Source organism: Lottia gigantea (genome assembly GCF_000327385.1).
Source record: "Lottia gigantea unplaced genomic scaffold LOTGIsca_22, whole genome shotgun sequence".
In the NCBI taxonomy this organism is placed as follows: domain Eukaryota; kingdom Metazoa; phylum Mollusca; class Gastropoda; family Lottiidae; genus Lottia; species Lottia gigantea.
The window spans coordinates 2,246,669-2,262,534 of NW_008708555.1; the positions used below are offsets into that span (position 1 = coordinate 2,246,669).

Genomic DNA, 15,866 nt, shown 5'->3' on the forward strand with positions numbered 1-15,866 from the left:
AATAAGGGGCGCAGATATGAAATAAGAACAATTTTTGAACCAGTAAAATGAATGCGGTGGTATCTCGCAACTCAAAACCAAAAAAAAATCTCACGCTTGACCGAAATGTGACTTATTGGGTTTTGCCATTGGATGGTATAAGTGATGATGCAGACAACGGGTTAAGACCCATGTTACCAAATCTAATAAACAATTCGAATATACGACAAAACGCACCGCTCGAACACAATTTGCACCTGATAGCGTCCACTGGAGTTAAAGAACGTTATCTCTCCAAAAATATTCTCGCGTAAAAAAAAAAAAATTTCTTGCGAAGGGGTGCAACTCGCATCTACAAACGTGGACAATTCAGCCGACGACCATTGAGCAAGACTATATATTTTATAAGGGATTCTGGGGTAAATATTTGTAGACGAATACCCGGGACATGATAAATAATAGGCCATGGAATTAAATGAAATATCTAAATTGAAGAGATTTGTAAGAGTCATATAATATGAAGAATTTTTAAAGTATAATTGCCCCTTGGCTGCACTGGATGAATTGGGAAAACGAAGCTTCAGACCACAATGAAATAACTTAAATTTGCTTTATGGGGTCTTCAAAATGGAGTAGACAAACCCAGTACCAAATATGTCAAAATGTTGAGCCTGTCCCTAGACATTCGCCACAGTGTATATCTCAGTTGCGCCACAGTTTTTATTTCAGTTGTGATCTAATTCAATAAATAAATACCAGACCAAGTAGAGATCTTTACAATATCAAATCCGCCCAAAAATACATAAAACGAAACATTATTACCAGTCGATACAATAAATACAAAACAATTAATGATTTATTAAACAATACAATAAAATGTAATAAAATACAATATGAATAATTTTTAAAGTGCATTTATTATAGTATTAATATTACACTTAGTTTTATAACCTATAGTGCAAGAATTCGTGAACACTATTGGTTACCGATCATAACATTGAAAACCGTCACACAGAATTAGATAATGTCTTCTATATATTGGACAATTTGTATTTGTTACTTAATGACTGACCAACTATTTCCCTTTACTGTATATCTTGGGAAATAACGCCATCGAGTTTCCTTCTAACAGATCCTCAACTGATATTAATTGTGATTACAATTAAACACTGAATACTCCAATGATAGAGGTTAATAACGCTAAGGTTATTGGAAAGATTAGAAGTATCTTCGTCCCTTAATGTAAATGATAGACTACGTATCATTTTCAATCCTTTTATAGGACGACTTTCCAAAAATTATACATTGTTTTACCCCCAAAACACGATATCAAACACTATAAAATATAAGTATCGATGACAATGTCATTCATTGAATATTTTAAGACGGAAGGGTGTCAAATCATTGAGACATGAACGCCAGATATTGCAAATTCACACTATCCAGTGGCGTTTCTAGAAAGCATCAGGTGAAGGGTCGAGCACGGGCCACAAAATTTCCATGGGAGCCACAGGCCATTCTTGCACCATGTTAAATGATAATAAAAATTGAAAGTGTGTGTGAAGCCAAAATGAGTGTCTATATTTTATATATACGCATTTTTCTGTACTTGTAGATAATGACTATTACCAGTATAATGATAATTAAGAAAGCTAAAGTTGAACCAATACCAGTTCCAAATCCTTTCAAAAACTCATTGTTATTATCAACTTCATCACCTTTTAGCTTTTTACTCACAATAGGTTTCTCACTAACGTAGGGTTTGGCACTAACAGTTACTTTTTCAGTTGGTTTTGCAGTTACAGTTGCTTTAGCGGTAGCTTTTTCAGTTGGTTTTGCAGTTACAGTTGGTTTTGCAGTTGTTTTTTCAGTTGGTTTTGCAGTTAGTTTTTCGGTTGGTTTTGTAGGTACAGTTGCTTTTTCAGTTGGTTTTGCAGTTGCTTTTTCAGTTGGTTTTGCAGTTGCTTTTTCAGTTGGTTTTGCAGTTAGTTTTTCAGTTGGTTTTGCAGTTAGTTTTTCAGTTGGTTTTGTAGTTACAGTTGCTTTTTCAGTTGGTTTTGCAGTTAGTTTTTCAGTTGGTTTTGCAGTTAGTTTTTCAGTTGGTTTTGTAGTTACAGTTGCTTTTTCAGTTGGTTTTACAGTTAGTTTTTCAGTTACAGTTGTTTTTACAGTTGGTTTTGCCGTTACAGTTGTTTTTACAGTTGTTTTTACAGTTGGTTTTGCCGTTACAGTTGTTTTTACAGTTGGTTTTGAAGTTAGTTTTTCAGTTGGTTTTGTAGTTACAATTGCTTTTTCAGTTACAGTTGTTAATACACTTGGTTCTTTTGAAGCTGTAATTCAAAAACAATGTAATCTTTTAGTAAACAATATGCAGATGCTCATCCTCTGATAGGCTTCAAATATACTGATCGTATACTGTTTTACTAAGGTGTTAGAAATATACCGTCCCTTGAACGATTTATCAGTCATTTGTGTTTTGTCCACTAGTCTGGATAAATCAGATGATTTGCTACTGTTGTTTTGGTAATTCTGAAATATTCAGATCTGATCTAACAGGTTTGACTACTGTCAAATATTAAATTTAACAATGAACTTACAGGTATATGTTGATGTTTCCGGATCGGTCACAGTAGATTTTGTGGTTACATCCTTAATTACCTCACAGCTCTGAAAGAAAATCTAATTTTTGTAACCATACCATGTTACCCGGACTTGTTGTTTCGACCACAGTAAACTGTCATTGTGTCAATCTACAAGTTAATTGTTTTATATCTTCCAGTTAAATTACAAATCTGACCAGAGACGCATAGTTATGTGGGGTTTTTGTTGTGTTAAACGACAAGAGGGTCAATCAATATTTGTTTTGTTTGTCAACCACGAATGTCTGCAGCGCTGAAATAGGATTATATAACTCACTTGTTTAGATGTAGTAATCCCATCAGTTAGTCTAATATCAGCCACTAATTCGCTGCGATCATTACTCTTATTAGAAGAATAAGCATACACTTCCATTGTAACACATGGTGAAATGTGTCGGTCTAGAATTCCCTTGACATACACAACACCTGTAAAACAGTACCAACATTGTTAGGTTAGACTAAGATAGCACAGTACAAGTCTATACCACCTGAAAATTTTCATCATTGTTAAAACTAACAAAACATTACTTAGCTAACAGCACTTTGATAGAATAGTCCTTGCTTCGGACCCTGCTTTCACAATGTTCTTTCACAACTGCCAACAGGGGCCTTATTCTTAAAAACGTAACTTAAGATGATTTCAGTGTTCCAGTCATCTGATTGGTCAAACACTTAAATCGATTTTATTATACAATCAATTACTGTATATTTTCTAAAATCTGGATTTTATCTTAATCAAATTTTGGAGAATAAGGACCCAGCACATACATAAAGATATAATAGCTGAAATAGATGAAGTTGTACCTGTCTGACTGTCGATACCAAACCAATCTGGTACAGCTGGTGTTTTGATACCATATTTTATTGTACTGGCAGCTGTCAATGGTTTATCTGCATCAATAGCAGTGAGAGTAAACACCCCAGTTCCTAGAGCAGCTGATTCTTGAACATCTGTAGAATAAAAACATTCAAAGAATGGAACTAATCATAGACATGCATACAACTTAGTTTGCCACTACATCCCTAGGAAGGGTAATTCCACAGTGCAAGTAGATATTGTGGTATGTGGTGCTGTTTCCCGCAGTTTGTACAAGCACTTGATGGTAATCGCTAAGTTTTTTTTATAAAATCCATTGCAAAATTCATATCTCTTTGACTACATCGCATTTATGCATTTAATCACGACACTGTGCAACATTGGATCACATTCATAAGAGTACGTAGCAATAATATGGACTTCTCACGATATTTGTAGAGCCGTACGGCTATACTTACAGACAGTTAATGGGTTGGTTGACCAGGTTGGTTTATTATCATCTATATCTTTAACTTGTATATTATATGTTATACTTGTTGTTAGAGAATTTGATCCACCATTATCATAAACATCTATTGTTAATACATAAAACTTCACTCTCTCATAATCCAGTTGTTTCTTGAGATTTACAGAACCATCCGGTAAGATTTCAAATCTATCATTCACTTCAACAATGTTTGAATCTACAAAATGTTTTCAAGTGATTTAGCAAGTGTTATTCCAATAGATACAAATAACACAACAATTTCGGTAGATTATCAAAAATCAATTCTCAAAAAGCTATCCCCAAGATCTCGTCAACTACAGGCATGTTTGATTGTCGGGGTTGATATCTAAATACTAATTATCTGTTATCTGTTATTATACGTCTGACGTTGTGGTTTCTCCCTATGTTTCTCCCTATTGTTACCGTGATGAAATCTCATTTGTATATCACGACTGAAGAACTTTACTGGTTTGTCGGACAACTGTGTAAGTTGTTATGTCTTCAAGACATTGGCAAAAAGGCCTACAGAAATCACACAAAAGCGTGTTGGTTTTACAATGCCCTGTGCCAAAATTACACAAAATTTCATCTTTTCCATTTCAAAATATCATGTCGACTGTATTTCTTTAAGATAAAGACAGGACGACTATTGCTATGGTAATTTTTCGACTGTCTACAAAAAACTAGGTAGCCTTTAAATCAAAAAGTTTGGGACTACCTGACAAAGACTACATTCAAACCTGAGATTTTATAAAGAATTTTTCCATGAGTAGATTTATCTCTATCACTATCACTACAGACTGCCTTGGCAATAACTGTACCCACAGCTGTATCTTCCGATACATATAACACTCGATTATACTCCGTACATACCTATAACAAATATATATACGTATTAGAAAATGAAAACATTTTTTCATAACAAATTTCTTTTTGGCTAGAATGTAATCTAACAAGTTTTCTACCTAAGTCACTATCTAATGACATTATTTTAAACCAATCAAATCGTGGCATGTATGATCTGCTTATTAGCACAGTCGAGTTGTAGGATAGCGAAATCCGATGTTATTTTTATTAGATTAGGGATTTACATACCGGGTGATTATCATTGGTATCTTTAACATGAATGGTCATTGTTCCTGTAGTACTTCGTGGTGCTGTTGGATCCAGATCTCGTACTACCACTCGTAATGTATGCGTTAATTGGCTTTCATAATCTAATTTAGTGTTGAGATACATTATACAATATCCACTGTCCAGTACCCATCTCGGCACAAAAACTGAAATAAAGGGAAAATCTGTTTGAATCTTGGCCCCCACTCGACTCTATAATTTTTAATCTAAAACCTATTTTTTTTTATTACAAATAGAGAATTTTCAAACCCCGATACATGAGCCGTAACTAAACCAAAGCCATGTAAGCTTAGATTTACCCCGATCATTGCTTTGTTTACGCAAATTACTTGGGGGAAGCAAACTCACTTTTTAATTAGAAAGGATATAGTCATATAAATATGTGTTTCAGTAGTTGATGGAGCTCAAGCTCCATCGCCATAATTCCTTCGAACCCTTTTCAGACCAAATAATATACTGAGTAAGATTTGTCTAAATATTAACACATGGATCTGACAAAGGTTCTAAGTTAAAATAGATTGCCTGAATAGAAAATCTAACCATTTGTGTTCATCTGATATCTGAGTTGGCCTGCTGGTGTCGACGAGTCATCACCATCTGTTGCGTTACATCTCCATATAATATCACCGAACGTTGCTGTTTCGGGTATGTATACATTCGTGGGGAAATAATCAAATGATGGTGAGAAATTATTAAGACTGCTTACACCTGAAATAGACGAATTTCGAAGTTCAATGATTCATCAATTATCGGCAGTTTCCGAAAAGCTGCGAGTATTATCAGGGTTAACTGTTTGGTATTCAGTGTCCTACCTCTTCTTCCCTTTATTAGCAATACAATGTTAATTGCGAACTGACAGCATTATAAAAGTTAGCCTACATTGGTATAACTGCAGGCCGTGTATAATATTGTGTTGCGGTATTGGAATTGGTCGGTTGTCAGGGTTTTTCAGAGGGGCAATCTCCTTGCCCTCCTCCCCCTGTAGCAACGGGGCCTGCATAACAGAATATAGGGTAATCATATTACCTAGTGGCGATTCTGGTAATCAATAGGAGGGGGCTTGGTACGTCAAAAGAATAGTCCAGAGAAGCAAACAGCACCAAGCATTTAAGAAATTAATTTGAAATTCAGGATAGGAGGAGAGGGGTAGAAACGCCACTGAAAATACTATCGTCAGTGTCTTTAAGGGGTAATAGTAACCAAAAGTTATTCTTACCTTCAAGCAAAATGATCGCGATTATGGTAGATATTACACAACTTTTAACAGATCCTTTTGCCATTTCGTCGATAGGATATAATAGGTTACATTTTCAGTCTTTATGTAATTTATTAGGTTGACCGACTATCGTAATCGCTTTTCAATTCTTACACCTAAAGTAACATTGTGATCACAGGGTACAATAAAGGTTTGTCAATACAATATTATTGTTCGATAGTAATATATTTCGAATGACGGTAGGCTTTTTTTGTACCTTTCACACCGATTAGCTTGTAAAGACTGTTTTCAAAAGGGTTATAAATAGGGTTAGTTGTATACATATGACTGAAATTCTTACACTTGAGATTCAAGATTAATCATAGGCGGAAGACTCGCATTAGTGACAGTATTGCTGAAAGTAAGTGTACATTACCAATGATATCAATGATATATACGGATAAATATTGAGATACCAAGATATATCCTGACCACGTTTTCTCCAAACGATCTAAGAGCTAACATATCTGAGAAGCCAGACCCTATTGCATCTTAAGTAGAGCTAAGATCGTTTCGAAAATACGCGATCTGGACCCTGTTTTTGTTTGCTTCATATATGCAATGACGTGTCTGTGGAGAGAGGGGGTGGCTCTGCATTTTTAAAATGCTGTCAGTTCGCAATGATCATTATATCCCATATAAAAGGAAGAAGAGGTAGGACACTGAATACACAACAGTTTACCCTGAAAGTATTATTTGCATCTTTTCGGTATCTACCGAGAATTGATGAATGATTGAACTACGATGTATAATTCGTGTATTTCAGGTGTAAAAAGTCTGAATAATTTCGCACCGCAATTTCATTATTCTTACGAGTATATAATTATATACCAGAGACAAGAACGCTAACGCTTTTGCTAAATATGTGCAATGGCGTTGGTGGAATCAAAGCTATTCAAGTCAAGTCAAGGTATAAGCCGAAGGTCCTTATTGGTTGACATTGTGAAGATGCCCTCAAATATAACAGACGGTTTATATTAACTGGACTAAGCAACAAAGCTGCTGATACTCAAACAATAAAACATCTATTGCATAGTTTATTTGTTTAAAAATACATTAACATAAAATGAGTTTGTTAACAAAATATAACACGCTTGTCAAAATAAATAACATGAAATATATTACAAATAGCAACAAACAGAGAAAAAAACATGTCAAAAACAGGACCTATTCACAAAAAAAATATCCAAAACGTCAGAATTTTTTTTTATGAAAAGGGCCTCAAATCCTAACTAGATTAATAGGATTTCAGATTATCTATAATAAAATACATATAGGCTAATTATATGTGAAAAATAATGCCACATATATTCGATATAAAATATTGGATGTCAATTCAGGCTGCCACAATATAGAGTATTATTTGTCATGTTTAAAAAGAACATCCTGTAAAGCTCACAGTTCCTCAAAATTTGTCACAATAACTTACTATAATGCTTTATGAGAGTCAAATATATGGCCATCCAATTTCAACTACACTTCTGACTTTATTTAATCGAACAGCTGAAAGCTGACTTTGCCACATGTATTTATATTAAGGCCTATTGTAAGTTTTGCGTAGTCAACTAGTCAACTTTAGACATTATATTACTATCTGGCTTTAATTGGCAGTTTCTAGTAGCTGTTTTCAGCTTTATAATACTACATATATCTTTACAATGTCAAGCTATTACTTATACCTTGACTTCATTAGCAACCTTTCTTGTATCAGAGCCAATACAGTCAAACAGAGATCTTAACAGAAAGACTGTAAACATTATGGCTTTTGTTTACCGCCAATCAAAGCTCTTGACAGAAACATTATGGCTTTTGTTTACAGCCAATCAGAGATCTTAACAGAAAGACTGTAAACATTATGGCTTTTGTTTACAGCCAATCAAAGCTCTTGACAGAAAGACTGTAAACATTATGGCTTTTGTTTACAACTAATCAGAGCTCTTGACAGAAAGACTGTAAACATTATGGCTTTTGTTTACCGCCAATCAAAGCTCTTGACAAAAAGACTGTAAACATTATGGCTTTTTGTTTACAGACATTCTGGCTCTGATTGGCTGTATTCCCTCAAGCACAACCCAATTAAATATCTTCAATGATACAAGAAAGGTGGCTATTGTAGTTAAGTTTATAATGATATGAGGTTGTAAGGTTGACATGTATCAGGCTGGTCAGTTTTGAATTGCTGAGCTGTTCTGTTTATAATTTGGCATTTACTGTCACTGTTTTAGCATCAACATTAATACTAACACTGGGTAATGGTGGAACATCTACACATTTTACTGAAAATAAAATAGTTTTAATAAAATATAGTATTACCAATAAAATACAATAGTTTTAATTAATTAATACCATTAAAATAAAATAATTTTAATTAAATAAAATGTTATTATATTAATACATGCCATGTACTATGTGTGATCAACTGCCCGCTTGTAAACTTATGACCACTACTTTTTACACACTAGCATAGACAACTGATGATAGCTCTGGACTGTATATTTAATATAATATACAAACCTAGTTGCTGTGTAATTTGTGATAGAGGTGTCATACTTGGATACATATAGGTTATACCATCTCTGAAATATAACATACAAGTTAAACGGTGTAGAAGTTCATCAACCTCAGCCTGGTGTTTCTTCTTAGAACAATATTGAACTGGTACGCAATATGATATTTTCTGTAGGTTTAAAGTAGGCATCATGTGACTTGTCTCCTGCACAGTAAAGGCATAAATTCCTTGAAATATTTTCCCATTGACATTAAATTAGGTGCATCTGATGATACAATGATACTGTAAGATAAACTAAGCTGTAGTATGGTACTTGCTCAGCATGTTTACTGTGTAATTGAAAACTTGGTTTAGGTTAAAAAAAAAACATTTAGTTTGAATTTTGTGAGATAATTTCTAAATAACATAAGATTAAAGGAATTCTGAAATAATTCATTGAGGTCAAAAAATGCTGACTAAACAATTAACGTTACCTTTTTTCTTTTCTTACAGCACCCATAAAATAAAAAGAGTTCAAAGCATTGTTCATCATGTCTAGAGAGAGAACTTCATAATGTCGTATCACACCTTCAGTTATTAATCTAGCACTCAATGACTGGGCATCTTTTATAATAGATTTTGGAGGTTTAGATAATGGTTTACCATGAACATTAGGATCCATTGATAATAAATAACGACACAGAATCTGAAAATAAACAAATAATAGAAATGAAATATATAGAAGGCATAAGGATTGCTCAGATGTGCCACTCTGCTGATATAAAAGTATTCTAGTTTTAAATTCCACTCAAGATAAGAAACAATGTTTTCTTATTGACCTTTATAGAAGTATATGTTTATAATTGCTATGGACAAATTATAAGGAGAATCAAGTCAAATATGTGAAAAAAATATGATGGGAAATATCATTTCAGACCGATCTTTAATAGGCACAAACTGCAAGGGCTCATTTAATGGTCCCATTTGAATGACTTGACGTTTTTTAATCATAAATGTAAACGATTCCCAAATAAAAGATAAACTACTCACCCAATAACCTATTAAGAAAGGTTCAAACATCTGACTAAAGTAAGTAGTATGTTTATTTACAGATTTCTCCACTAAAACCTGTTTATTTTCAACTATTACACCACAACTATGGGTCAGAGTTAATAATGCCTGTTCAAAATCCTGAAAAATATCATACACATTAAATAATGAACAAGTCATCAACTTTTAGAGAAGAAAACTTATAGTTATAAACATTCACAAACATAGCACAAGCATTCTATTCATTATAGGAATAAAATAAATAGGAATAAAGCCCATGCAAATATATCATATGTGTCCAATACCACTTAAACTAACTTGGAATAAAATGTGCCAGAACATTTAAAGTGCTCAACCACATGAATAAAACCACAATTTACAAACCATGGTACACTAATCTACAATGCAGTGAATATATATAAAAAACCAAGAAAAGAACAAAACAATACTTACTATTTTAGAATGCCCTGGTTGAAATATAAAATCTCTGTTTAACAAAGTCTCTAGAAATGTGTAACTTGTATACAGATCATCTGTAAAAGAAGATATATTGACAACTGGTCCTCTATTTACAGGGTATAAAATTGATGTTTTGGAATAGTCTTGTATTGTCCAATGATGGATCAGAAGACTTCTCAAAGCGAAATATTGTTACAGTAGTTTCTACAGCAAAATTAATGAAGGTTTACTATATAAATGGATTCCATAATTCCAAGAATAATACTATTTTTTATTACAAAGAGGAGGGGTACTTAAAATAATAATCTGTATTGATCTTCCAAACCTAGTATGGCAATTCAAATATTAAAAATCCAAAAGTTCTTAATATGACATTTAGCTCTGCCAAGGCTTAATTTTGAGGGCTATTTAATTAATATTCATTTACCTATTGACAATGTGGACTCTCTACAGCCGTTTAATATACTAGATATAATTGCAACTCTAGCGAAGATATGCATCAATTGATTACGATACAGTGATAACATTATATGTTGAGCTGCAGTCTGAAATAATGGGTCTGTTTTATTGGTAGATACCCTTGGTATATGTAATAACTCTACTATATCTTCCTCACTAACTCGTACTATATTACTGTGTAATGCTATACTATGTCTGGTAACAGCTTCAGCAGTTTCATTACCTACAATAGAAACCAGATAGATACTGTATATTTGTGATTATAGTGCGCAATGTTTTACCTTTAAAACACATTGGGGAGCACATTATAGAAAGTGACCATTTTTTTTTTTAAATGTTTCACCGGATGTTCCCCTCTCAATATTTACAGTCTGGCCAGTCTGGTTACTTGGGGGCCATGGCCCATCTGACCTTCATGTTCTCCCCACTTGGTCTGACTATTTTGACAGGTCATCCAAACATAGGTCACCTATTTCACTTGCATTAATCAAAAGAACCATCATTGCTACAAAGAAACTTGCAGGAAACTTACCAGGCCAGTCAATATATCCACCAATACTAGAGGCTTGTCTTTTGAGCCATTCTACTTCTTTTATTAACTGTGATATAGTGATACCTTCTTTACACTGTACTAAAATACTAGCAATCAATGACCAGGGGGAGATAACCATGTTCTTCTGATGTTTTAATATAATATGATGACTTAAACTTCTGATTAATTCTTGTTCTTCTTGTGACAGACTAGCTATATATCTACAATATATCATAGAAAAATCTTTATCAAATTTGCAATTCCTACAGGATGCACATATTTCAACAAAAAGACTTATTTCAGCCATGAATGTCATAAATATGGATTGAAACATATGCCATTACCAATACCTTTCTGTGTATTAGTGTACGGTGCAAATTGCAGAAAATTGATTGAAAAATGTCACTTTACCTGGGAGCTAAATTATGTGAACTTCTATCAACTTTACCATCAGAATATTGTCTTATAGAAATAGGATCACCAAAAAACATGTGAACACATCCAAAATCTTCCTGAAGTATACTTCTTGCTTTTAATAATCCCTGTTTAAATGAAAACAACAAACTTTATTTAAACTAACAAATTATTCTGATCCTTGTGCTAATGAGGAAAGCAATCTCCTTCAGTTCAATCTTTGCAACTATCAAATGAAAGACTTCCTCTGTTAGGCTATATATTCTCCAATAACTCCAAAGAATAGTTTGGTTTCTGTGCCACAATTGGATGAGATGAGACATGCAAAAACTAGTTCTACATTGGCAATACAGATTAGGTTAGACAAACCTTATTAATAGTCCATATTATATCATACTTACTGAAGTAGATTCTTTAGGTTTAGGTACACCTAATAATTCATACGCATAAAGACTTTCTTCTAACACTCTATCATAGCTTATACTGATAGGTATTATCATTATATCTGGTGTATGAGATTTAAAATATGTTTCTAATGATGCTTGTAACATTCCTATAAAATATACATTATAATATTGTATGTCTCCATTGTTTAAGTTAGGTTGTGGATTATGTTTATTCTTGAAGAATCAATTATTTGTCTATTATACAACATTATTGAGTTCAGTTATTTGCTGATAATTGTATGATTTGATGAAAAGCTTTTTGCCTTCAGATACGTTTTGATAAACAAAATACTCAAGAGGGCTCTGTTGTGATACTTGTTTTTTTTTTTAAATACAAGGTTAATATAGTTATAGATAACTATAGTGTCATTGACCTTCAATTATAGTTCAATATAATATATGATACATGATGTGTGCACTATTTATCAGTCTATTCTCATCAACTGACCTTCATTCTAAACTAAGATAAGTGATATTTGTTTTAATTGTGTCAATGTTACATAGATATAAAATAGAGATTAAAATTACAAAATCTGATATAATGTCAGATTATGAGGATAATCAATACCTACACTACCCAATAACTTGTTTATAAATTGCATTTTTTCTTTCCGGTATTCATTTTAAAGATTATTTTAAAGTTAAGTTCTAGCACAACATCCAATATACATTTTTCAAAATATAGCCTTTTGAAATATCCATTGCTTTTCACAAATATATACCCATTTACATACCTAATCGTGGTGCATATGATTTCTGTGTTCTACTCCTCGTTCCTTCAACATAGAACGATACAGGATTATCACCGTTAGCTATCTGTGTTTGAACGTATTCGGTAAATACAGCCCAATATAACTGATCATCACCAAAACTTCTTCGGATATAAAACGCTCCACAATTTCTTAATAACCATCCAAAGAATTTCATACCCATAAAATCTAAAATAAAATAAAGAATCAGTATATCTCTCCACAGGGTTAGTTTGGATATAAATATCAGCATATTTTAGCCATGAAGATGGTATATTGGCAGCTACAACATGATCAGTTCTATTTTCACAATTTTTTAAATAGATAGTCACACTAACTGTTAGTGTTATTTGGCTGCTAAGTTTTATTAATTTACAAGGCTTAAGGTTTATTTCAAAAAAAATAAATAATCAATTTCGAGTTTCAAAATCATGAATTTACGCACTTTGAAAAAATCTCCTGACTTTTCACCAAATCTACAGATTTTTTTCAAGGCAAATCTCCAGATTTTTTTTTCTCACGTGTACAGATGTTAGTCTAACATGCTAATAAATTTTTGGTCATGTCATTTTGGCAATAGGTCTGATCTATTCATTAAATTGTTTACACTGGGCTTAATCACAATGGACTCTTCTTATACTTTCCATCTGAGAAAACCAACTGTAATAAAGTTTGAAAGTTCTCTTCTTGTTTTACAGGGAATTTTCCTTCCTTCCTTCCTTCCTTCCTTTATGCACAAAATAACTAAAAAACAATCTCCTTACCCATGGCAGCAGCTATAGCTGGTAGAGGAAGATCATAATTATAGAATATAAAGGAAACTAATAAAAAATCTAAATAACTCCTGTGAGTAGGCATAACTAGTACTGGGTAGTCTTTGATTATCTCACGAACCTACAAAACAAGTCCAAAGTAAACTCAGGATTGCAAAATTTCAAATTCACAAGTTAACACAGAGATTCATTGTACAGGCAATAAAAAGAGATTGGCTACTTCAGTTGTTATAGTCTGCTGGCTGCAAAATTTCCTCCATTCAGAACATGGATATTAAATAATTAAAGACATACAAAGGTGGTTTTGTAGCTTTTAAATATTGTGAGCTTATGACATCTCAGGCTCATGGCAAAATGCATTCAAGCCAAATAGTTTTTGAGATAGCAACATTATCACCTGGTTAAGCTTTTCTCAAATCACAACATGATGCAAATGGAAGCTTTAATTTTCTCAATAAACACACCAAGGCTAAAAAATCGTTTGAATTCCTAAAAAAGATTAGTTAATAAGAAATAGACAAACAAGACCCAGCAAGAATTAGTAACAATAGCCTCACCTTCTGTACACCTTCATCATTTACATATATTCTTTTAAATAATTTCTTCATAGCTTTAATCAGAAAATAGGCGAATGATCTGACAGCTCCTAGACGTAAATTATGCGCCATTTCGTCCAGGATAGATTTAGCTTGAATAGTGACTTCAGATAATGGTAGATTGCTTTCTTTACAGACCTGTAATATAAATTATAATCATGGGCTTCAGAAAAAATATAATAGTCACAATTGTTCATTAAGAGCAGCAGAAATCATTGATATATCATTATCTAGGAGTTTGTAATTTAATGTGCCAGGAGATTTATCATATATCAATGTGCCTATATGATTCTCAATCTTAATACACATGAATAATATCACTAAAGAGAGGAATTCACCTTGCCTCTTTACAAACTATGGCATGCTTTTTGAAAATAACTGAAAGACTGGGACTAATATCTTCAAAAGAGGTCAATATTTTACATTATCCTCTAGTCAAATACTACCAATATGTTTAAATCAACTATTTAAAGCATAAATTACAAGAAGTGAGAAGTATGAATGTGTGAAAAATGTAAAAAAAACAAGCTTAGAAATGGTGACATCAGTCTATTGGACAGAAAACCTTTTATTCCTTATTTTCATTGCTGACAATTGTTTCCAGTAAAAGGGTCAAAAGACTTTGATAGGAACCAACCTGTTCAATGGCATATTTAACTCTATCACTGTTCATTACATGTTCTTTAATCTCATCTGGTGATCGTGGTTTATTCAGTTTAAAATTGGGTACATCTCGGGATCTAGTAAACCATCTGAAATCACTGGAATGTCTTCTATCATCTAATATATCATCAAACATATCTTTATGTTTACCCGATACCAACTTCGGATCATCTTTAACAAAATGATTTTACAGAGGAATAAAATAAACAAGCAATTTGACAATTAAAGAAAATTAAACTACTACACAATAAGGTTTAGCCCAGGCTAGTTATCTAGTATAAATGGATGTAACTGTTTATCACTATCTCTATCAACAGATGACGGGCAATTTTCTATTACATAGTCTAAATAGACCAAATTAGGTGCCATTTTAACTAGTGCTTAGTACCATTTAGATGTTGAGCACATTTTTAAGGTGCAACGTTGACTATAAAAGCCATTAGCATTGGTTTATGCTCATCCAAGACCATGATCCATGGAAACTATGCTTTGGAGCATAATATAACATTTAGGGAATTTGATATTGTGGCAATGTCGGCAGAACACATTCACCCATGTCCACTAGTACACGTTTATAAATATTATAAAGCACCTTTTGATATCTGCATACTTTAAAAAAAATAGTCAAGTCAGTGAATTACTTCTATTGTTACCTTTAGTGATCCAAGCATTTCGAGACTGCTCGTGATCTTCCATAATTTCAGAAATTATACGTCAATAGACCTTGTATTTATTTATTATTATCAACTAGCCGGCATCTTCAAAAGATAAATAATCAAGTCAATTGGTCATATCGACTCGCCTGATAAATAGTCTCCATTATCCAAAAAGGAAAGTACATAAGAAATTCAAGCATGACATTCGAGACTTGACTACCAAAGAGAAGACTTTTGTTTTTTTAAATGTCGTAAACATATTTGCCTCAG

General features: G+C 32.9%; 2 protein-coding genes across 2 annotated transcripts; both read right to left on the minus strand.

Annotated features, from left to right (window-relative positions):
* Window positions 1-1,557: 1,557 nt before the first annotated feature.
* Window positions 1,558-6,336, minus strand: LOTGIDRAFT_159916 (hypothetical protein; the record flags this gene model as incomplete). Its single annotated transcript, XM_009054605.1, has 9 exons — window positions 1,558-2,309; window positions 2,577-2,646; window positions 2,896-3,044; window positions 3,423-3,569; window positions 3,894-4,118; window positions 4,663-4,795; window positions 5,018-5,202; window positions 5,597-5,764; window positions 6,273-6,336. 9 exons carry the CDS (start codon window positions 6,334-6,336, stop codon window positions 1,558-1,560), a joined length of 1,893 nt encoding a protein of 630 aa, XP_009052853.1.
* Window positions 6,337-8,504: 2,168 nt separating this feature from the next.
* LOTGIDRAFT_159917 (hypothetical protein) lies at window positions 8,505-15,636 on the minus strand (the record flags this gene model as incomplete). Its single annotated transcript, XM_009054606.1, has 14 exons — window positions 8,505-8,587; window positions 8,826-8,887; window positions 9,294-9,505; window positions 9,850-9,990; window positions 10,303-10,382; window positions 10,736-10,990; window positions 11,300-11,520; window positions 11,711-11,841; window positions 12,115-12,266; window positions 12,894-13,097; window positions 13,673-13,802; window positions 14,239-14,415; window positions 14,915-15,111; window positions 15,594-15,636. The coding sequence occupies 14 exons, from the start codon at window positions 15,634-15,636 to the stop codon at window positions 8,505-8,507; spliced, it is 2,088 nt and encodes a 695-aa protein (XP_009052854.1).
* Between the last annotated feature and the right edge of the window lie 230 nt (window positions 15,637-15,866).